Below are 21,512 nucleotides of genomic sequence, written 5' to 3'. Positions count from 1 at the left end.
TGTGGTTTGGCACATTGTCTACGTTGACTGCAGGCTGCAAAACATTAGGCTGGTAAATGAAGCATTTATTGTAGTCGCTAATTTCTTTATTGTGTTTTTTGTTTACTATTAATATAAATCAATCCTTATTATGATTGCTTAATTAGGATGAATCATCTAAATTAATGTTAATTTCATTTTACATTCAAAGCCGAATTATGCAGTATACAATGCTATACTATGTTGTATAAAATACTCGTCTAATCCTTTGTGAGTTCTCTGTTCTTCTTGCGTGTGCATGTGCGCATCTTTCCTCACCATAATGATTTTTCTCTAATCGTTCGGTGCCCTCAAATATTTACAAAACATGTTCGCGACAAGTTTTGGAGATTCAGAAAACCTTTTAATCTCTTCCCAGAAGCAAGCTAGGGAGTCGAAGTTGGCACTTGGATAATAGACGGTTATTCTGTTCATTACGGTGATTACAGTCTAATTGCTATAATGCCAAACCTCTGCAGAAAAAACAAAGATCGTATGCTTCTAGAGGTGTGGAGATGTGTCTCAGCACGCATGTAGAGCTCAAGTGTTCTCCAAGGAGCCCGCTCACCCACACACATTCCATCTAACAAATCACAGTCAGGGGTAATCATTAATGCCCCGCTATCCAAACCCCTCATGATCTGCTGAAACGACTCTCAGCCTCTCCAGACTGATCTTGAGAGACTTGTGGCTGTACTAGAGCACTTGTTCAGAACCTAGCGTGGGTTTTGAAGCTGCATACCAATAAGGGAATTGTAACAAAAAAAAATGACAACATATCATATTTTTATTAACAAAGAAGGCCAAAATATTTAATAGGATATAAATTGAGACCTAATTTGGCCTCAAGTTCTCAGTGGCTGGTGCTTTTCAAAATATGTTCACCAGCTCACTAAGTTTGTTTATGTATGTAGGGTTTTCACACCTAATTTTAATTATGATAATTATGAATTGTCATTTGAATCAGCTCTCAATTCAAGTTTGGGGAATTGAATCTGAAAAGATTCACGTTGGTATGCAATTCAAGTATACCTTTAAATCACCTAATACGTCCAGCGTTTTAGGGCAATTTAAATGTATGTTACCAATATGAATTTACTCTGTGATCAGCAAAATAAATCAATTGGATTCTTCGCTTTACCTCGAGCAGGTAACAACGGATCTGGGCATGAGTTTGACTTTCCAGTTACATAACACACAAACAAAGAATTCGTAATAATGAAACAATTTATTAAACAGTACCTACTATTTTACAAGACTACACTGAGAAGACTAAACATAAACACACACACACATGCATTCATACACACATTCACGGGTTGGAAGGGAAATGAATAATTGTCTGTCCAAAGTCTGTTAGCTAGTTCTGAGATCGCACTAAGAGCACCAACAAAGCAAAGTTAGGTTTAGCCTCGCTTATATGTGTCTCGCGCCAATTCAGTAGAGACGGAAAGGTAGTTTTACCACTCGGCGTGTCTGGGGAAATCCCGGCGTGCTGATTGGGCAGGCTCGTCCGTGGGATGACGTGGTCGGGCTTTCCGGCCGTTTGAATGAAGTCTCTCTAGCTTGGTGGTTCGCTTTGGATGAATCGGGTTGGTTATGGAAAGGGCAGTGAGTGTCCGTGGAGTGATGTGACGGAGCGGACGGAGTCGAGGGTATCGGGTCGTTCTGGTTGAGTCTCCTGTTCTTCTCCAAGTTCGAAGTTTCTCTGTTTCCTTGGCGATTCCTGCAGCGACCCGAATTCTTCTCGACTCCGCTTGACTCCGACTCGGCTCGTTCTCAACTCAACTCAGAGAGCTCTGTTCCTGCGTTTTGAGGTGCAAGTTTTGGGCCGTGCCCTGGGCAGTTGTCCAATCCCGAGGTCGAAGGGGCGTGTCCACACCTGCTTTCGACTCGGTTTCGTGCATACTTTATCCCAGTTAGAATTGACATTCTGCACTTCTGTTCCCTATCAAAAGCTTATAAGTGGAATACACTGTTGTGCATTGCACAAACACATATATTCATTCATCACGATATTGGAAACATCGTAAGCTTCAATTTGATATCAAACATGCATTATCTAGCGCTTATGGAACGCTCTCTGTTAGAGGATTATTTAACAAGTATATAGCGGTTCCTACATACATCCCGAAACATTTATTAAGCAGTTATTTACAGATGAACCTTTATTCGTTTGAAAGGAAGGCATTTAGATTGTTCGTTTAGTGGTTTTATGTGTGTCCTGGCAGTTTCTTTATTGTAGAAGAAAAAGGAAAAGGCGCGCTTTTAAGGAATGTATGTTGGGACAGAGCAAACCTCCTTGGGGGGTTGGAAAGTGTGAGGCTGTCCTGGCCACGTTGATTCACCGCGGGAGTCTTATCACCTTTTGACTTGGTGGCTTGGTAGAACTGATCCCAGGTCAGTGCACAGAACGGGTTATCGCGCTGTCGACCAGATGTTGCGTTTTCAATCATCCCAATCTTGACGTGGGTACTCTCGGATTGGCGAGCTCACTGCAGCGACAGTCCCTTGAGAATGTTTGGTAGACGTTGTGGCGCTCTGCATCGCTCGGCTGACCATCTTGATTGCCTTTATGGTCCGGGGTGCGGAGGATGAGCGATTTTACGACCTGGTTCTAGAGCGATTCCCCCTTTTATGGTTCGTGTCTGTTCATCGAGGCCCCACATATCCCCCTTTTGCGCGATGAGAGGTTCCGTTATAACGTCATCGGGCACTGGAACAATGGACAGAGAGAACAGACATCCACAAACAACATTTCCATCGCTAACTGAACTGTGGTGCAGAAATTTGGAATTTGGGCAGATCGGGTGAAAAACTTGATACGACATTTGCGCTCAATCTATGGACTTGGTGCGGGGAGTCAATCTTATTGTCAGGACCTGATGTGAGGGAATGGTTAAGGGTGTTCCTGTAAAAGGGCCTAGAGGGAAAAAGGAAACAAAGAGAGGAAGAGAAGGGAAGAGACAACACAGAAGGGACACAAGGACATTGAGTGAGGTTAGGACAACAAACAATGGTCACATGTGTGGAGAAACTCCTTGTTACTAGAGTGTTGGTTCTAGCAGTGCGGTGAAGGAGCGTGTAGGTGTTGTGCTTGAAAACCTGGCTATGTGTTTCCCTAGTGGGTGAGGAATTACATCAGTGAGGTGCGATAGTCGGTCTGTGTCAGTGGGTTGGTCTCCCTTTCTTTCCTTGTCTCTTGGAGCCCTGGTGCCTCTTTATCTGGTTCGGTGTACCCATCGCAGGGCTGGCTCGCTGCGCCCCTGTCGAATCTTGATTCGGTAGGCAACAGGTGACAGTTTGTCTACGATTTCGTGGGGTCCCGTCCAGTGAGGTAGGAACTTCTTTGACAATCGATGAGGGGTGTTTGGCGTGGCTGGGCGAAACTGTAGTACCACACTTTGTCTCCGACCTCAAGTTCCTGATATGAGGCCTTCCTGTCATAGTAAGCCTTACGACCTTCGCGCTGCTTTGGAGTTGTTGCTGTGCAAAGGCGAAAGTCGTTCTCAGGTGCTGATGCAACTCTTCTAGGTACTGATGCGTGGTGTAGGCAGTGACAAGGTTCATGTCACCGGGTTGGTACAGCAGGTGTAAGGGTAGTGTCATGCGTCTCCCCGTCATCATTTCGAATGGAGGTACTCGGTGGACCGGTGAGGAGTGGACCTGATGGCCATTAGTACCAGGGGAAGTTTGACATCCCAATCCTTCTGATTGGCGGACACGCACTTCTTCAGCATGCTGACCACTGTCTTGTTGGCACGTTCCACCTGTCCAGAAGAGATTGGGTGGTGGCTTATGTGCAGCTTGGCTTGCACACCCAGGAGTTTCCACATTTCTTGCATGACCTCAGCGGTGAAGTGAGTTCCTCTGTCTGAATTGACACTCAAGGGCATTCCAAATCTTTTGAGAATATGGTTCATCAAGAGGTAGGCTGTTGTTTCTGCCGTGTCATTCGGAGCTGGGAGGCACTCTATCCACTTTGTGAACTCGCAGACCACATTGAGGAAGTACTTGTTACCTGTGTCGACCGTGGCAGGGTCCTACCCAGTCTATTTGGAGGTCTGACCATGGGAAGGTCATTCCTTTCCTTTGCAGTGGTGCGCGGTGATTTGCATTCGCCGGTTGAAACTGGCAACAGACCAGGCATCCTTTCACGTATTCCGCCACGTCTTGCTGCATGCCAGGCCAGTATACCACCTGTTTGAGTGTCTCATAGGTGGCCTTGGCGCCATGGTGTCCAGCGCATGGTGCATCGTGGGCGTATGTCAACATTATCCCCCTTTGGCTCTGAGGCACTACGAGCCATGGCGTAGCGAGTGGCTCAGGGACATACGTGAACGCGCCGTCTTTGAGATGCAGCATGTGCTTGATGGAGTGCAGGTGGCGGAGGTCAGAGGAGGTGGCTAGGTTGAAGGCAGAAACGTGGGCGGTAGCTGGGTCAGAAATGTGTGCACTGATGGTTTGCAGTGCTGGATCCGACGCTTGAAGGGTACTGAGATCGTCAGCAGCAAACTGTGGCGAGATGGAGATACGGGAGGAGGTGGGGATCGCAACGCCAGTGGCGTGTAGGCGGCGGGTGATGGCTGCCACAGCTGGGTTGGGTGGGTGGGAATGGAGCGTCCAGGACTCTCCATGTAATGCACCTGCTTTAGCGAGGGCATCTGTTTGGTCGTTGAAGGCTTTGTCGTGGTTCTTGCTGCTTGAACTTGAAATTGCTTGTGACCTTGACATTGCCTCGGCGGTCTGTAAACGGGCAGTGGTGTCTGTGGCTTGGCACTGCAACTCCTGAACGCGTTTACTGACTGGAAGGGCAGAGGTTCACGGACTTGTGTCCACAACTTCAAGTGCTTAAAGTCTATTAGTGGCTTAAAGCGATTAAGCAGGTCCTTTCCGATTAGCAGTGGGTAAGTCTTTAGGGTTGAGATGTAGACTGGGTGGATGAGGTTCATCGGACCCACAGTTAGGTGAATCGGGGCCACCTGTGTCAGTTGTAGGCCCGTGTGGGAGTATACTTGAAGGTTCAGCTCACATCTTTGAAGTTTGAGGGGCCATTTAATGTCTTTGCTCCTTCCTGGATTTTTCCGAGGAGTTCTGCTGACATTAGTGTGATGTCAGCTCCTGTGTCCAGAAGGGCTTCGACCCTGATGTGGCGTTCGATGATGACGGAGAGGTAAAACTTTCTTGCTATACCTCTCTCAATGAGATCACCCAGGAGTTGAGGACTGGAGTTTGGGATGAGATGGGGAGGATATCAGGGCTAATCTGCAGTTCTTGGACGAGTGGCAGACGACCAGGACAGCACTTTCAGGAACCAGAGTGGTTTCAGCGGCAGGTGTTTGTTGGATGATGCCGTGGTTTGAAGCATCATATGGTGAGTTAGGGGCTAACTCGATTGCTGGGGTTTCAGGTAGGATTTCTCGTCCATCTGAAGTTATGGTCATTATGGTTCTTTGAGTGTGCGGGGAGGAAGTGCTATTCTCTGTGTCTGGTTGGGTCGGGTGGTCGCTGCTGTCTCGTCCGGCTGCCAGTCAGGCTGAATCCGGCTTCTCTTTCTTTTCCCACTTCCAATCTTCCTTCATTTGCTGGAAAACTCTCTCATCATGCTCTTCATCAGTTCTTGTGAGTAAAAACGGTGATGTCTTTTGCTCTTGTGTGGATTCAGTTTGAAAGTTCTTTCGTCGAGTCCTTGGGCTGGTTGCTCCAGGGTGTGTTTGTGCTCTACCCATGGAGGTTCCGTTGCCATCCCAGGAGCTCTTCCCCCTTTGGTTTCTAAAGGAGGTTGACTGATTCCACGATCTCTCCCACTGACCTTCCTGCGGTCTTGAACTGTCCCATGACTTTTCCCAGTGGCGTCCAGGCGAGCGCTGTCGTTCACGTGGTCCATCCCAGCGGCCGTTTCTCTGATTGGGTCTGGTACCTGCGTGGAAGTCTTGCTCTCGGTTGGACACGTTCCACTCTTTTCTTGACGGCTTGAAGCTGTCTTGATGTTGGGCACCCTCTAGAGGCAGTCCGTGACTTTGTGTGTTGAAGTCGAGGACTGTCGGAGCTTTAGTGCCTTTCTCTGCAGCCATCTTTTGTTTGCTGTAGGCTTTGTGTGCTAAGTCGCGCAGCTGCTGAATGGTCATTGTGCGCGAACATGCAAGCACGCCTAGATGGTGGCTTACCCCAGGATGTAGGTTCCTGAGGAAGAGAGTCTTAAAGTTCATGTCCTGTTCCATTTCGGGCTCGTTGCTAAGAGTTCCAGTATGCTCTCCTGAGTTGGCTGTAGTAGGGCATGGAGACTCATGGACGGCCTTGTCTGATCTCCAGGGCGGCTACTAGTCCTTGTTCTGACTCTGGGTCATCAAATTCATTGATGAGAGCCTCTCGGAGCAGGTGGTAATCAGCCTTTGTCTGGGCTGGTTGCCGGTCCAGGAAGCTGCGTACATCAGGGCTGGATGTTGCTCGCAGTAAATAGAGTCTATCTTTATCAGTGACGTGAGGTCTTACTTCCAGATGGAATTCGACGTCCTGTAGATAGGTTTGAACGTCTGGACTACTTGGCACACCTGGGGTGAACTTGACGATGTTCCTGGCGATCTTGTCGAGGTCTTTTAGGTCCAGGCCGTGTGATGCTCTTTGGCTGGCTGGGTCCGTTTCTCTTGGCCTTCTCGCGAGGTATGTCTCTTCAGAGGGAGCTGGTGAGTGTTTCAGCATCGCCTCTTTCCCCCTTTGTTCACTTGCCTCTACAAGAACAGGAGACCCGGTCCTACTTGGCAGGGGTGACTTTGGTGCCTCTCGTGTCCTCGGTGGCTCAGCGCGCAGGTCGTAGGCGTGTCTGAGTTCCTCCTTGACACAGTCAGATTCCTCTTTGACATAGTCCAGCTGTTGTTCTAGGCGGCTGATCTCATTCCTTGACTCGTTCAAGTGAGTTTCGAGGGCTTTGATTCTGCCGGCCTTGTCTCTAATGTCAGTCTTTGCCTTCTCCAGTAGCTGTTCTGCGTACTGGAGGTTGTTGGCAGCATTGTCATAGTCTCTTTGGGCTTGTTTAACCTCTTGTGTAGAAGCTGCTAGCAAGGCTTTGAGCGTGGTGATCTCCTCTGGGTCCTTTCTCTCCTCATCCAGCCTTTCCTGTCGTTCCTGAGCCTCCAGTTCCAGCTGTTTGATGCGTCGCTGTGCGCATGTCAGCTCCTGTTGGAGATCGGCGGCGTGCCTGTCACTCAGTTTGAGGGTAGCGATGAGGGTGTGACTTAGGGAGCAGGTGATCTTTGCTAGCTCTTTGTTGTTGTAGCCTTGGCTTGGGTCCTGTTTCATTAGGCTCGTTAGGTTGTTATCCAGCTGTTCCTGGGTCTGATGCTTTAGTGTTTCGCGGCCTTGGGTAGGAGGCTGCTGGTTGCAACACTTCTAGCCATGTTTCCAGGTCTTCCCAGTGACCAACGTTGTCTGCTGTGTGAGACATGTTTTGGTGCGGCGAGGGGATTTGGAAAAGTGACTGACACAGACCTGGAAGAAAATAACAACCAAACAAGGCAGAAAAGACAACAGCAAGGAAAGACAGAGGTGTAGATGTGTGGTGTCAGTTGATGCTAAATGTGAGGTGTCAGGTGGGCGTGGTTCTCTGTAACTGTGATCCTCTGGTGGGTGTGCTTCTAACTGGCGTTTCTGGGGAGACAATTAGTAAACACACACAGGACGACAGAGAACAGAAGACAACACAGAACAGAAGAAGGGATAGCTGGGCGTTTGTTCTCCTGTAACAGGTGGTCCTTCCTTCTTCTCTTCTCCGTTTTTTTGTTTTGGAGAAAGGAGGAGCTACCTGTAAGAGACGTAAGAGAGGGAGATAGAGAGAGAGAGAGAGAGAGAGAGGGGGGGTAACACACTCTTTCCTGGTCAAGGAAGGAGGGGGTTAGGCTCTATCACTGTCTCTTTTCCTAAGTTAGAGGATGCTTTTAGGAGTTTCTAAATGGGGATTTCTAAGTACCAAGACTGCGATTGCTATTAGAATCTCCTCCGGGCAAGGATAAAACAATAGCAATGACAGTGTTAGCTTTTAGTTGGTTAGATTGACTCCGTGCACCAAGTAGATTGTTCCTGGGGTCGTGTTTACGATTCCTCGTCGATCAACTTTGGTTTGGCTGGGTAGGATACACGCTGAGAAGGGAAGGTTCGTGAGCATGAACAATTTGAAACAATGTCGTCAAGTTTCACCCGATACTGATCAGAAATGTCTCAAATTAAATTCTTTGCTTTCCTGGTTCCCACAGGTGCGATCTCAGAAGCAGCAGCAGCAGTTAGATCAGAGGAAAGGAACAAGAAGGAGAGAAGAGAGAGAAAGTTGCTTACACTGTAAACAAAGTTGACAAAGTGTGATACCGTTAAGCCTGATGCCTAATGGTTGGTTTTACTATGTTGGTGTGATAAGTTAAGTTACTTGAGGTTGAATAGGCCCTACTTACTTATGGGTGTCGCCAAATGGGTTTTAGCAAAAGGGGTTTAGACCTAGGCTTTGGTGATGAGGGCGATTAACCCGTCGGAGTACAGCGGTGTGGCTCCCGTCTGGGCGCCCTGTGCTCCTGTAAGGTCAATCAGACTTCTGTCCGACAGTATTGCAGTGAGCCTCTCAAACAGAGTCGGCTTTTGACACAAAGGTGCGGGCCCACGGTGGAGGTGTGTCAACGGCTGGCTTGGACTGACAAGGCTGCGGGGCAGAGCCCTGGGTTACTGATCGGTTTCCCCGATTCAGCAGCTGACAGGGTGGTTTACCCGAGCCTCCGTCCAGGTCAGCTCGTGTTGACTCCTCCTCCGTTACACAATTGCTGATGCCTGCTGCGGGTTCACTTACAATGCTAGGACAGAGAGGCCTGGCTGGCCCCCAGCTGGCACAAGGTCACGTTCAAACGGGTCCTCACTCGCTGTGACACCTCCGAGACAACCGTCCCTGCACCAACCTAGCACTAGGGGAGTGCTAGCTGCTAAGCCCTAAGTAAGGGAGAGACCCTGTAAAGAGGATTGAGAGAGAGGCACTCAACTGTACACACCAACGTAACTGCAAATGACTTGAAATTTCTATTTGTAGCGATAATTAATGATCAAAACTTCCTGAGGAGTCAAGCCTGAATTAATCACTAAGTATCTTCTGCACTAGAATCCAGGATACTATGCTTGGAATAGTAAACGGAAGTTCAAGTCGATTATAATTGAAAATTTATGATATTGGTATTAAATTATAAAGCAATTATAATTAAATAAATCCCCAAAATAGCAATTATGTAGGGAGCCACCCTAACTTGCTAAATCTGAAATTAAAATTCCAAACCAGGGATTATATTTAAGTGATGTGTTATCACGACTATAAAGGCAATTATAATTAACCAAATCACCAGCTGAAATTAAAATTTTCAATCAATAACGGCAGTTAATAATTAAAATTCAATGCAATTATCATCAAAGTATTCAAAGCAATTATAATCAAATGAATCAGCAAATATTGTTGCAATTTATGAATATGAACCTAATGCATTTAGTAAATGACATTAAGGTTTCACATTAGCAATGCTAGAAAATTGGTAATATATCCTGATATCATCAAATTAATAAAAGCAGTTATACTTGTTGATGGCAATGTATCATTGAAATGCTAAGGGTAGAAAAAACGTTTCTTGTTAATACCAACGGTTATGGCAGTTCAAACATTTGTCAACATTCTTCTCGGTAAGGGAAAGGTGAGGAAAAAGGGGATAAACGTGAAGGGGAAAGGAGGAGGAAGCCCACTATTGTGGTTCCGGCGTTCCGATGGAACTCAACGCACCATAAACACACAAGGCATTCAACTCAATGGACGACAGAGGTCTAAGCGCTATCCTGATGCTAACAGTTTGCATAGGTTTCAATGCCAACACATTAGATTCAGTTATCCTAGCCTCTGTTCACAAACTTCAAATATGGCGCCGGAGGACTGCGCTTGCGCACTTTGAAGTTAACTCGGAAACGGCGTCCTAGGACTTCCGCGTCGTTACTATGGATACGTGCAATTCGCTATTATACGAGTTCGGCCCACCCGAAATGACGGCGCATTTCGCAACGAGTAAACTCGATCAGCTTCGTCTAGCACTGACAACTTCACTTGCTAAAAGTGAGGCACTTTTACATGCATATACTGCAATTAAACAATGACGTCATCGGACCGCGCCGGGTCTGCACAGTTTATTAACTTGATCAAGAATTTTCTTCTCCCATATACTTCCGCGTTCTGACGCTCTCTGCGCTACGCTCGGTTTCACTTCTTCAAGTGACTAAATGGCAAAGGATTACTTAGTTAGCTACTTCTAAGATCTTGCCAGGGAGGAAATAGATTCATATGACAGTGGAACTCGCACTGTCATAGATTAACAAAGGCCTTATGGAAAATAACAAGGAACACGCTTGCTTTTTCCCTCAACGCGCTCTAACGCGGATCTCTGTCTCTATGGACAAATATTACGATTACTGCAGTTTTCACAAAGTCTTCACAAATCACACGCACTTTCACGTGTTCGCATGTCAAAATAGAGGTACGAAATAACAGCAATTTGTCTCTGTGTCTTAATCTATTCTTCCGGATAAAATAGAAAAACCACGAAATCACGAATCACAAATTTATGAATTATGAACCGAAAATCAAATCTTGCCCGCCTTGATTCTCCACCATTATATGTAGGGTTTTCGCACCTAATTTTAATTATGATAATTATGAATTGTCATTTGAATCAGCTCTCAATTCAAGTTTGGGGAATTGAATCTGAAAAGATTCACGTTGGTATGCAATTCAAGTATACCTTTAAATCACCTAATACGTCCAGCGTTTTAGGGCAATTTAAATGTATGTTACCAATATGAATTTACTCTGTGATCAGCAAAATAAATCAATTGGATTCTTCGCTTTACCTCGAGCAGGTAACAACGGATCTGGGCATGAGTTTGACTTTCCAGTTACATAACACACAAACAAGAATTCGTAATAATGAAACAATTTATTAAACAGTACCTACTATTTTACAAGACTACACTGAGAAGACTAAACATAAACACACACACACATGCATTCATACACACATTCACGGGTTGGAAGGGAAATGAATAATTGTCTGTCCAAAGTCTGTTAGCTAGTTCTGAGATCGCACTAAGAGCACCAACAAAGCAAAGTTAGGTTTAGCCTCGCTTATATGTGTCTCGCGCCAATTCAGTAGAGACGGAAAGGTAGTTTTACCACTCGGCGTGTCTGGGGAAATCCCGGCGTGCTGATTGGGCAGGCTCGTCCGTGGGATGACGTGGTCGGGCTTTCCCGGGCCGTTTGAATGAAGTCTCTCTAGCTTGGTGGTTCGCTTTGGATGAATCGGGTTGGTTATGGAAAGGGCAGTGAGTGTCCGTGGAGTGATGTGACGGAGCGGACCGAGTCGAGGGTATCGGGTCGTTCTGGTTCGAGTCTCCTGTTCTTCTCCAAGTTCGAAGTTTCTCTGTTTCCTTGGCGATTCCTGCAGCGACCCGAATTCTTCTCGACTCCGCTTGACTCCGACTCGGCTCGTTCTCAACTCAACTCAGAGAGCTCTGTTCCTGCGTTTTGAGGTGCAAGTTTTGGGCCGTGCCCTGGGCAGTTGTCCAATCCCCGAGGTCAAAGGGGCGTGTCCACACCTGCTTTTCGACTCGGTTTTCGTGCATACTTTATCCCAGTTAGAATTGACATTCTGCACTTCTGTTCCCTATCAAAAGCTTATAAGTGGAATACACTGTTGTGCATTGCACAAACACATATATTCATTCATCACGATATTGGAAACATCGTAAGCTTCAATTTGATATCAAACATGCATTATCTAGCGCTTATGGAACGCTCTCTGTTAGAGGATTATTTAACAAGTATATAGCGGTTCCTACATACATCCCGAAACATTTATTAAGCAGTTATTTACAGATGAACCTTTATTCGTTTGAAAGGAAGGCATTTAGATTGTTCGTTTAGTGGTTTTATGTGTGTCCTGGCAGTTCCTTTATTGTAGCGAAAAGGAAAAAGGCGCGCTTTTAAGGAATGTATGTTGGGACAGAGCAAACCTCCTGGGGGTTGGAAAGTGTGAGGCTGTCCTGGCCACGTTGATTCACCGCGGGAGTCTTATCACCTTTTGACTTGGTGGCTTGGTAGAACTGATCCCAGGTCAGTGCACAGAACGGGTTATCGCGCTGTCGACCAGATGTTGCGTTTTCAATCATCCCAATCTTGACGTGGGTACTCTCGGATTGGCCGAGCTCACTGCAGCGACAGTCCCTTGAGAATGTTTGGTAGACGTTGTGGCGCTCTGCATCGCTCGGCTGACCATCTTGATTGCCTTTATGGTCCGGGGTGCGGAGGATGAGCGATTTTACGACCTGGTTCTAGAGCGATTCCCCTTTTATGGTTCGTGTCTGTTCATCGAGGCCCCACATGTATTATGTATGTATTTAATATAAATAGAGTAAAAACAGCAATATAATAAAATATTACAACTTAAGTTTTTAGTTGTTTTTGAACCAATCAAAATAACCCAACTGCAGTTTGTTTTAGATTAACTGGAAAAAACACAATTTATAAAAATTAAAACATGATTTTTGCAAACTAAACTAACCCTTATATATATATATATATATATATATATATATATATATATATATATATATATATATAATGCAAACAGTTTTTACAATTCTAAATCTACAAAGTACAATTCTGTGCTGGATTAATTAAAAATGACATGGATTAATCACTAATTAGTGGTCATTTTAAACTTTTTAGGAACACCACTGTACTCACAAAAATGCATTCCTGCACATACTGAATTCTGAAAGTTTATGTGCATTAAATGAACAGGTGAGATTTTGCTCTTTTATTCCGTACTATATTAAAATGTAAATGTCGCTGACCCTCCACGACCTCTGACACAAACCACACAACTATTGCTTCACTTTATCAGTTCTTTGCGCTTGACTATATCCATCATAAAATGTCTCTTACGCTCTCTTTCACAGACATAGCGCAGGCCTTCATCTGGGAACAGAGTTGGGCCTGACCCCAGGACCCTCTCTTCACATACATAGTGTCTGTTTCATTGGTAATGATAATAATCGTAACCTCACATGCAATTACGAGCTGCGGTTATGGATGTACAACTGCCAGATCTCAGAATAGACCAAATTTGGGAAAAGCGAGACTAAGAAAGATTGTATCTGTGGGAGAAAAAAGCCAAAGCCTGGTGATCACACTTAATTCATTGTGATCAGTGATAAGCTATACTTTAATGCTCACTGACACTTATAGTTATTTTATGATATGAGGAGCTCTAGAGGAATAGACTCATTGGCAGAACCTTTGCCCAAACATTCCAGCTTCTGGAGTCGGTTAAGCAGCGCTGTTTCTTGTTTTTGTCTTCTGACAGTGGTGAGACAGTGTATGTAAGGATTTCACAGCTGCGTCCCAGTTGGGATTCAACCCAACACTTTGTGGTCAAAGTGTCAAGGCTTCAGCTTCTGCCACATTAGAGTTTGGCTGCAGTCTGCCACTCTATACTCGAACCAAGGACACAGATTGTCATTAGGGGAATAAAAATACATCACGGTGCAGCAATCTGATAATATAAATCAATGCATCCATTACTGAAATATAATAATCAATTATAATGGCTATAATAAAACCCCATGTGTTAGAGATGCCATCTCAGATTACTTTAAATTTCATAATCATTCATAATTGCCTGCATCCATTTGTTGTAGCTTTCTTTTTCAGTTGTGATTTATTTAAATATTTATTAATGCGTATTTTAGAATAGCTGGATAGTACACTTAGAAATGTACTTAAAAGTGGCATTAATGTATAGTTGTTAATTCTATGGTTGATTAAGCAATTAATTATTATGCTTTATGTTGATTTATATTGAATCAGCATATATTAAGATTCTTTTATGGTTTTAAAAAAAGTTTATTAAGCTTACTGTGTTTATTTTATTAAATATACAGTAACAATAACATTACTATTATCAAATATTGTTGCAATTATTGATTTCTTTTTGAATATAATCAATGAATTTCCAGCAGCCAAATCAATCTAATATTCTAATTTGGTACTTCAGAAACATTTTAGTAACTCTTTATTTAAAGCCTTTATGTTTAATGAATTATAAATGGTTATTAAAGTGTATAATGCAATATAATTATTCATATGTTTATGTGCATTGTAATGCATTTCTACATATCTTGTTGTAAATTATTATAACCAAATTAAAAATGCATAGTGTAAAAGTTTTATAATTAGTAAATCAATAATCAGCGATTATTTGTTATTGTTATAATTATCAATTATTAATGAGACTATAAAATGCATTATAAGGTGCATTACAAGGCATAATTAATTGTTTATAATGCATTATACTAAAAAGTAAAGTGTCAGACCAACATCTCTTATTAATGCTTAATAATGCTGAATAACATATTCATACTTTTTTTGTGGAAGCCATTTTTCATGATTCATTTTTAAATAGAAAGTTAGAAATAAATATAATTTTTGGTCCTTTTAATAAGCCCTTTCTGAATAAAAAAAAAACTTCCCAAACTTCTGAACAGCAACATACAGTTTTGTTGTTTTATTTTGTCTCTGGCTGCATTGTGAACTCTCTGTGCCCGCGTTTATGTATTCAGCAGCAAAGGTCTGAAAATAATTATGAATTGTTTCAAAATAATCAAATACGACTGAATCGAGACTAAATATAGAATTTAAAAAATATGCCACAACAAAAAGATCCCACAAAAGCGTTTCTTGGAAATCGATAGTGATTATTATCTGTGCAAAGAAAGCAGAGTCGCTCTTTTTTTAGACGGCTAAGATTAATGGGATGTCATATCAATACGCATACTACAGCTTGTCTGGAGCTGAGGATAGAGTTACATGTGAGAGATGAGCCGGTTGGTTAGAGGGGCATGATTAGGTTTGAGCTGCCGTCTTATCACGGTCCAGCTTGCCCCGACCTGTCAAAGCGGCCGAACCCTGTGGAATCCGAACAGGAGATATGCGTGCTAACCGTGCAGCGGGCTCACAGAGAGTATAGGGTGACAGAGAGAGTGCTCCCAAGGTCGGGTGTTGGGTTTCCTCGCTTAGCCTCCCGGGCTGGTTGTGACATACTCCCCACGGCTCCCAGTCGACAGGGGCTCACATGACCTCTTAGCCCTTTCTCCTTGGCAGGCGTGAATCCCCGCTAAGTAGCACTCCGAGCCGCTCCACGCACAGCCACCACCACAAGGAGAGCCTGTTTAGGTCCTCGCTCAGCTGAATGTGTATCAGTAGATTTGGCCTGACGGTGCATTTTTCGCCACTGAGGCGAGCTTGAACGCGACCCAGGCTTGTTTTATTTTAGCTTGTGTTTGTGGGCCCTTGTCTTAATTTAACATGGCAGCTCTCTTTCTCTGACCACCAGGCTGAGAAGCTCTCGGAGTCTTGTGGTTTTGGCCAGCGTGCCTGGACTGTCTGCGGAAAATCCCCTCCAACAAAACAGCACAACTCACTCAGAGGACCCTGAACTATAAACAGGACAGGCCTTGTCAAACACTCGCGGGATCGACTCCGTATCATCCCGTTTCAGCGTGCACTTCGAGTGTCAAACACTCACTCTGTGAGAGCGAGAATTATTCAGGTACAGATCGACAGATGTAGCCTTTTTATGACCGATGCGCAGTCGTTTTTTTAAGTAGATGACCGTTAAATAACAAAAATATGCATTAAGAATGTATAATAATAATCTTAGGAAAAAACTAAGATGAGTGTTTTAAAAATAAAATGAACAAACATTATAATTTCGACTGAGATGTAGTTTATGTTATATGATTATTAATAGAATGCAAAAAATATGAGGTTATTATTATCAGTGTTTTGTTATTTATTCTGTCATGATAAAATGACTAATAATCATCACTGATATTGATATGCAAAAAAATATTTGTATATGTATAAATTGTAGAATTGTAAATTATTATTATAATGCTATTTTTTCCATGATAAAAATGACCATCATCATCATAATAAATAATAAATTGTCATTAGACTGCAAAAAATATATTGTTATTCATCAACATCTAAGTTTTTTTGCTATGTAGTGAATGTATTGTAATGAATTAAATAATAATATGCATATCATCATTAATAATCAGTATGCAGAAATATATTTTTCATTAAATGAATGTATAAAGCGGAATTGTTTAAAATAATATTTTAAAAGAATAACAAAAATTATGTTTATCATTATTTATTATCATAATCTTAATCTGGTTTTGTAATATTTAAAAATAAATGGTCATTAGACTGTAGAAATACAAAATATGAATTGTTGTTATTATTATTATTCAGCATTTTTGTTTTTTTATATATGCAATATAGCATTAAAATAAATAATTATAATCATTACCATCATTGATAATCAATACGTAGTATTTGTAGTGCTATTGTCTTTTTTTAGCAATAATTATATATTTTTTTGTTGCAATTGATACAATTGAGCTAAAACAGTATTTAAAAAATACAAATTAACATGCAATGGATTTTTCTTTTTGTTGTGCTGCATCTAAATTCTCACTTTAAAATTAAGCCTTAAGTTATTTTTAAAAAGTGAGTGTTTATCCAAAAAAAAAGAAAGAAATACATTATATAAAAATACTGTTGACCCTTGCTCCTTGATAACAGAACAGACTAGAATTAACCTACGAGCCTTCAAGTTTCGTGCAAGACCAAATGCAGAAGACTCCAGAAGACTTTGTGTGTGAAACACATGACGAGATTTCACAAGCTCATTATGCACCGCTGATCGCACTTCACTGGCAGCCTGCTACAGCAAAACTGGTGTGAACGCAGATGTTTCTATGAGCAAATTAAAAGCAGGGGTTACTGCGTGCTCTGCTGTCGAATACGCTCCAAGAACTCCGAGCTAGAGACGTTTTCCAGCCCCTCCGATGCGAAAACTTCCTCGCCAACTTTGTCAACAATGGGCAAGAGCGCAAACTACGAAACGGCCATCTTTCACTGGGTTGAGATGGGTAAATATTTTCCCAGTTGTTAAGGATGAGCTAGCGAGCCAGCTATGCGCTCGTTTTAATGACGGGTTTGGATGAAAAGAACTTCACCTAGTAACTTTTCCAGGCTCAACATGGCAACTCAATCATGAGCGCGAGCGTGACATCGTACACCGCCGAACCCTGAAATATTAACGTCTAGAAAAATGGAACTGCAATTATTGATCTTTATAAAGTAATCCCCAAGCACTTAAGAAAACCAGAGGAAATAGCTGAACAGAAAACACTTCAAAAGATTATTTTCCCGTAGAGAATCAATATCATTGAACATAGTCGTTTTTTTGCCTCTTTGCACCAGTTGTTGAAGAATTTGGGTTTGCTCTGTGAAAACCCAATCTGTCTCTTGATCTTTGTGGAAAAGCACATCTGTTTCCTCCGCTCAGACCACGTTGGATCACACTGACTGACTGTCAGCTGAAACGTCCCGCTTCACCCTGAAGATACGCACGTGCACGGATGAATATCTGAAACAATTCACCGCTGACCGAAATGTCTGCTTTTACTCAGAAAGGTCAATGGGAGGCCTCCGCTGATGATTTTACAGGGACTTTATGATCTGTAGTGTAATTACTAGCTCGTCTCAAGCCAAAATAATTTGAATATAAGTGCATGATATTTATGTAGATAGCTTTAGTTTTATGCTTCAAGCAATGGGGTAAGAAAAATTAAGTAAGTTGTTGCAAGTAGTTGTTACCTTTTTTTTCTTTTTTTTTTAAGCATAAACCATGCTAAATTTAGTTCAGTTCCTCTCTAAACTATGTCATGTTGCTTTAAAGTTTTTTTTTCTTGCTGTAAGCTTTTTGATTCTCAGTGTTAACGTTTGCTTGAAAATCAATGTTGTCATTTATTTATTGAATAAAATCAATGCAAAAAAGAAAAGATATATAAATTATATATATATATATATATATATATATATATATATATATATATATATATATATATATATATATAATATTATATTAAATGAATTTCCAATTATTTTAGATTTAGTCCTGTCATTAATCGCATTCAAAAAAATTTTTTACATGGTATGCATGTATATATTGAAAACAATATATGTTACATTTATATATTAAATATATATATATAATATACATTTTAGTAATATAAATATTTAAATACATGTAAATATTTATAAAAATATATGCTGTACACACACATTCTTTTATCAAAATGTTTTATTTTTGATGTGCTTAATCACAATAATATTATTGTCACGTCTCTGGACTCTTTGTTTATGTTTTTGTCGTGTGCCATGTGCTCTGTGTGCCCTGCCTTTAGTTCATGTTAATTGTCTATCGTCTTCAGCTGTGTCCTGTTAATTACCCTGTGTACTTAAGTCCTGTGTTTTCAGTTCCGTTTGTCCGATCTCGCCCATAGTTGCGTGTGATTTTGTTCCGTATATCTTCCTGCCTGTATGTATATCGTTTACTTTCATCCCCGAATGTGGATTAAATACTTTATTTTCATTTATACGCGTTGTTTGCTCTCCTGCCTATCACACCCGTGACAATTATATCATATTATATTAGATTTAAATAACATGATTTTTGTTGCATGAAAACTGTCTATGTATCAGATAAGCAGTATAAAACTGATGATCCAATCTTAAATACATACAACATTTCTAATTCACCTGCTATTTTTACAGGTCTCAGTGGGATACACAAATCTGCTGACAGAGATTCAAAATCTGCAGCGTTATATACAGAATACAACCTGCTGTGAAATGCAAACCTAGTTAATGTAGCTACTTAGACTGTGCCTATAAATATATATAGATATATAGATAAGATAACTTGCAAAAACAGAGACGACTCTTTAAAATGTTTAACATCTTGCTAATTTGGCCACATTGCCGTCAACAACAGCTATCTTAAAGAGGACATGGCCAGCATCATTTAAACCATTTCTAATAGGTATCTAATCAAGCAAATAATTCCATGTAGATGGAGAATTATATAACAAAAAAACTTCTTAAGATGTTGACTTAAATATAGGGATATTGCACATTTTGTTTGAAATACTAATATGGCTTTGAATAATTCATTGTAATAAATAATAACAATTATTTGAATGTTTTATTTTAGTTTTTCCATTTTCATGTAAATTTTTGTTAACCTTACTCATTTTGTTTTGTGTTTTCGTCCTCATTATTTATTTAGAATTTGTCTATATAGTTTATTTAATTAAATTTTAGTTTTAGTTAAGTATAATAGCCCTAAATCCAGCCTCTTTATTTCCTTGTTAAAAATATGCAGTACCAAAAAATAAATAAATCAATTTGTAATTATTTATTCCTGATGTGCGGTCAGAACAATTCGTAGAATTAATCTCACAGTTTTTTTTTCTTCTTCTGCCTGCTTGATAAGGGGCAGTTGTGTGTTTGCGTTCGAACGAAAAAAAAAAAACAACAACGCTGGATTCTGCTGGCAGTCTCTAGGGGAGATGATCTCTTGTTATGACAGGCTATTTTGGCTCAGAAGGCCTGGCACAGCTGCAGGGATGCTCTCTGGCAAGCGTAGATACATGATGGGGCTTTTTATTTCCCTGAGCCAAGAAGCGTGTTGGTTTGGTAGCTGCTCTTTGGCCCGTCACATGACAGGATGCTGATCTAGGCTTAATTTGTCCCTCAACACGCTAATGCAGAGCACTGATCCCGGTTTAATTTGCTCTCCATCACAGCTCGCTTTAATTTAATCCATAACGCATTAGAACCTGACCATTGTAATCAGATATAATCAAATTGCATTTGCGAAAATCCAGCTTAAGATGTCAAAGCCTTTAGATGCGACGTGTCTTTTTGGTTTTCGAACAAAACATAACAGGTCTTTGATAAAACATCAGGATATTACGGTTTGTTTGACTTCACTGTGCCGGGTTACTTGCAACAGACCGTCATTGCATAAGATCGCAGGACATTATGTCCTCTGTAAGTGGCTGGAGGCTTGCCAGACAAAACAAGCAGATCCCTCCTGTCAATCTGGAGCTTTAGTGAGTGAAGTGGTTGCCAAGCAAAAAGATAACGCTAACACCACAGCACAATGACAGAGAAAACAAGAGCAGACGCTCCATAATGCCGCACGGCATACATGGTTATATCACAAACGAGGGGAATTTACAGAGATGCTGTCATGTTGATAGGCTTTTTTTTAGTGTTTTAACACGCACTATTGAGCAATGCAGCTTTTGTTTACACAGATACAGTCTATCTTTATTGGTACCTTATAAAAGCTTGTTTCCACCATCGCCAAATAAAAAATATAAAAAGGTTATGGACACTTTACATCTCATCATTCAGTTTTTTTGAGTTCATGACTCACAATTTTTGTGTTTTTCTTCCAATTCTGTGAAAAAAACCATGTGATTGTGAGTCCGAATTTTTTGATATATTAGAGAAAAAGGTCATAATTATATTTTACATGCAAAATATAACTATTAGATACAAATTATACCTCAACAGCAAGAAAATTGTCCAAATTCTTATAAAAAGTTGCAATTACATTTTTTATATTTTATTCTGTTGCAGAAAAAAACTGAATTGCAAGATAGAAACTTAGAATTAATTACATTTGCATGAGATTATTCATAATTTTGAAATAAAGTGTTTTTCTTATTTGGCAGAAACAGGCTTCCATAGTATCTGGTGGAATTTTTAAGCTAAAATAATTGTAATTATATTGTATTAATTATTTATAATTTAATTTCATTAATTCATTTTATTAATAATGTGTGTTATAATAGTTTAATTTGAAGTGTTTAGTTTTCATTTTAGTACTTTGTTTTAGTTTATTAGGCCTGCCAAAGTTTAAATAAAATGAAAATGAAATATAATATATATAATATCTGTTTTTATTTAAATAACAGTGTAATTACATTTATGTAAAAGTTTCTAGTTTTATTTAAAAATATATAGTATATCCAAAACTAACATTAAAATAAATTGTTAGTTATTTTAGTTAGTATTAAAGTCATTCAATACCCCCCTTTATTTCAACAGAATGTTTTTTTGTTAACAATAACACCACTGACCTCTCCCTTATGTTTACCAGCGCAACCGCTGACTGTACTACGCTCTCTGCAACAATACTGAGCCGCTTTGTGTTTCTCGGCCAGGCTGATATAAGATCAAAGTAGGCGTCCTCCGCGATGCATGCATGAAAGAATCCGTGGGTAAATGTTCTATGGAAGATGACGGTGGCACTCCACTGTGGAAAACACCACAAAAATGATGATTTATTTTGCTTCACTTTACTTCGCTGCATACAAGGAATGGCAAGCCACGGGACAAAAGATTTTGCAGGGAAACCTCAACAGCCATAATGAAGGGGAGCCTTGTTTTAACATGTCATTAAAATGATTCTGCATCTTGCAGCAATCTGGGGAATTACAGTCTG

General features: G+C 41.1%; 2 protein-coding genes across 3 annotated transcripts in view; one reads left to right on the top strand and one right to left on the bottom strand.

Annotated features, from left to right (window-relative positions):
* Positions 1-21,512, top strand: part of adat2 (adenosine deaminase tRNA specific 2) — a 53,009-nt gene that overhangs the window by 16,885 nt on the left and 14,612 nt on the right. The window contains exon 7 of one of the 2 annotated variants that reach the window (XM_043219537.1): positions 15,468-16,070. The exons of the other annotated variant lie outside the window; for it this stretch is intronic. Coding sequence (XP_043075472.1) covers positions 15,468-15,569 — 102 coding nt within the window. The 3' untranslated portion in view covers positions 15,570-16,070. Of the gene's footprint in view, positions 1-15,467; positions 16,071-21,512 lie in introns of those variants that run through there. 2 annotated transcript variants of the gene reach the window in all.
* The window catches only part of aig1 (androgen-induced 1 (H. sapiens)), a 45,825-nt gene that overhangs the window by 9,757 nt on the left and 14,556 nt on the right, over positions 1-21,512 (bottom strand). The window lies entirely within an intron of this gene.

The sequence above is a fragment of the Puntigrus tetrazona genome, chromosome 20, assembly GCF_018831695.1.
Source record: "Puntigrus tetrazona isolate hp1 chromosome 20, ASM1883169v1, whole genome shotgun sequence".
NCBI lineage: Eukaryota > Metazoa > Chordata > Actinopteri > Cypriniformes > Cyprinidae > Puntigrus > Puntigrus tetrazona.
The sequence above is the reverse complement of the archived record's forward strand: the minus strand, read 5'-3'. Positions and strand labels throughout refer to the sequence as shown.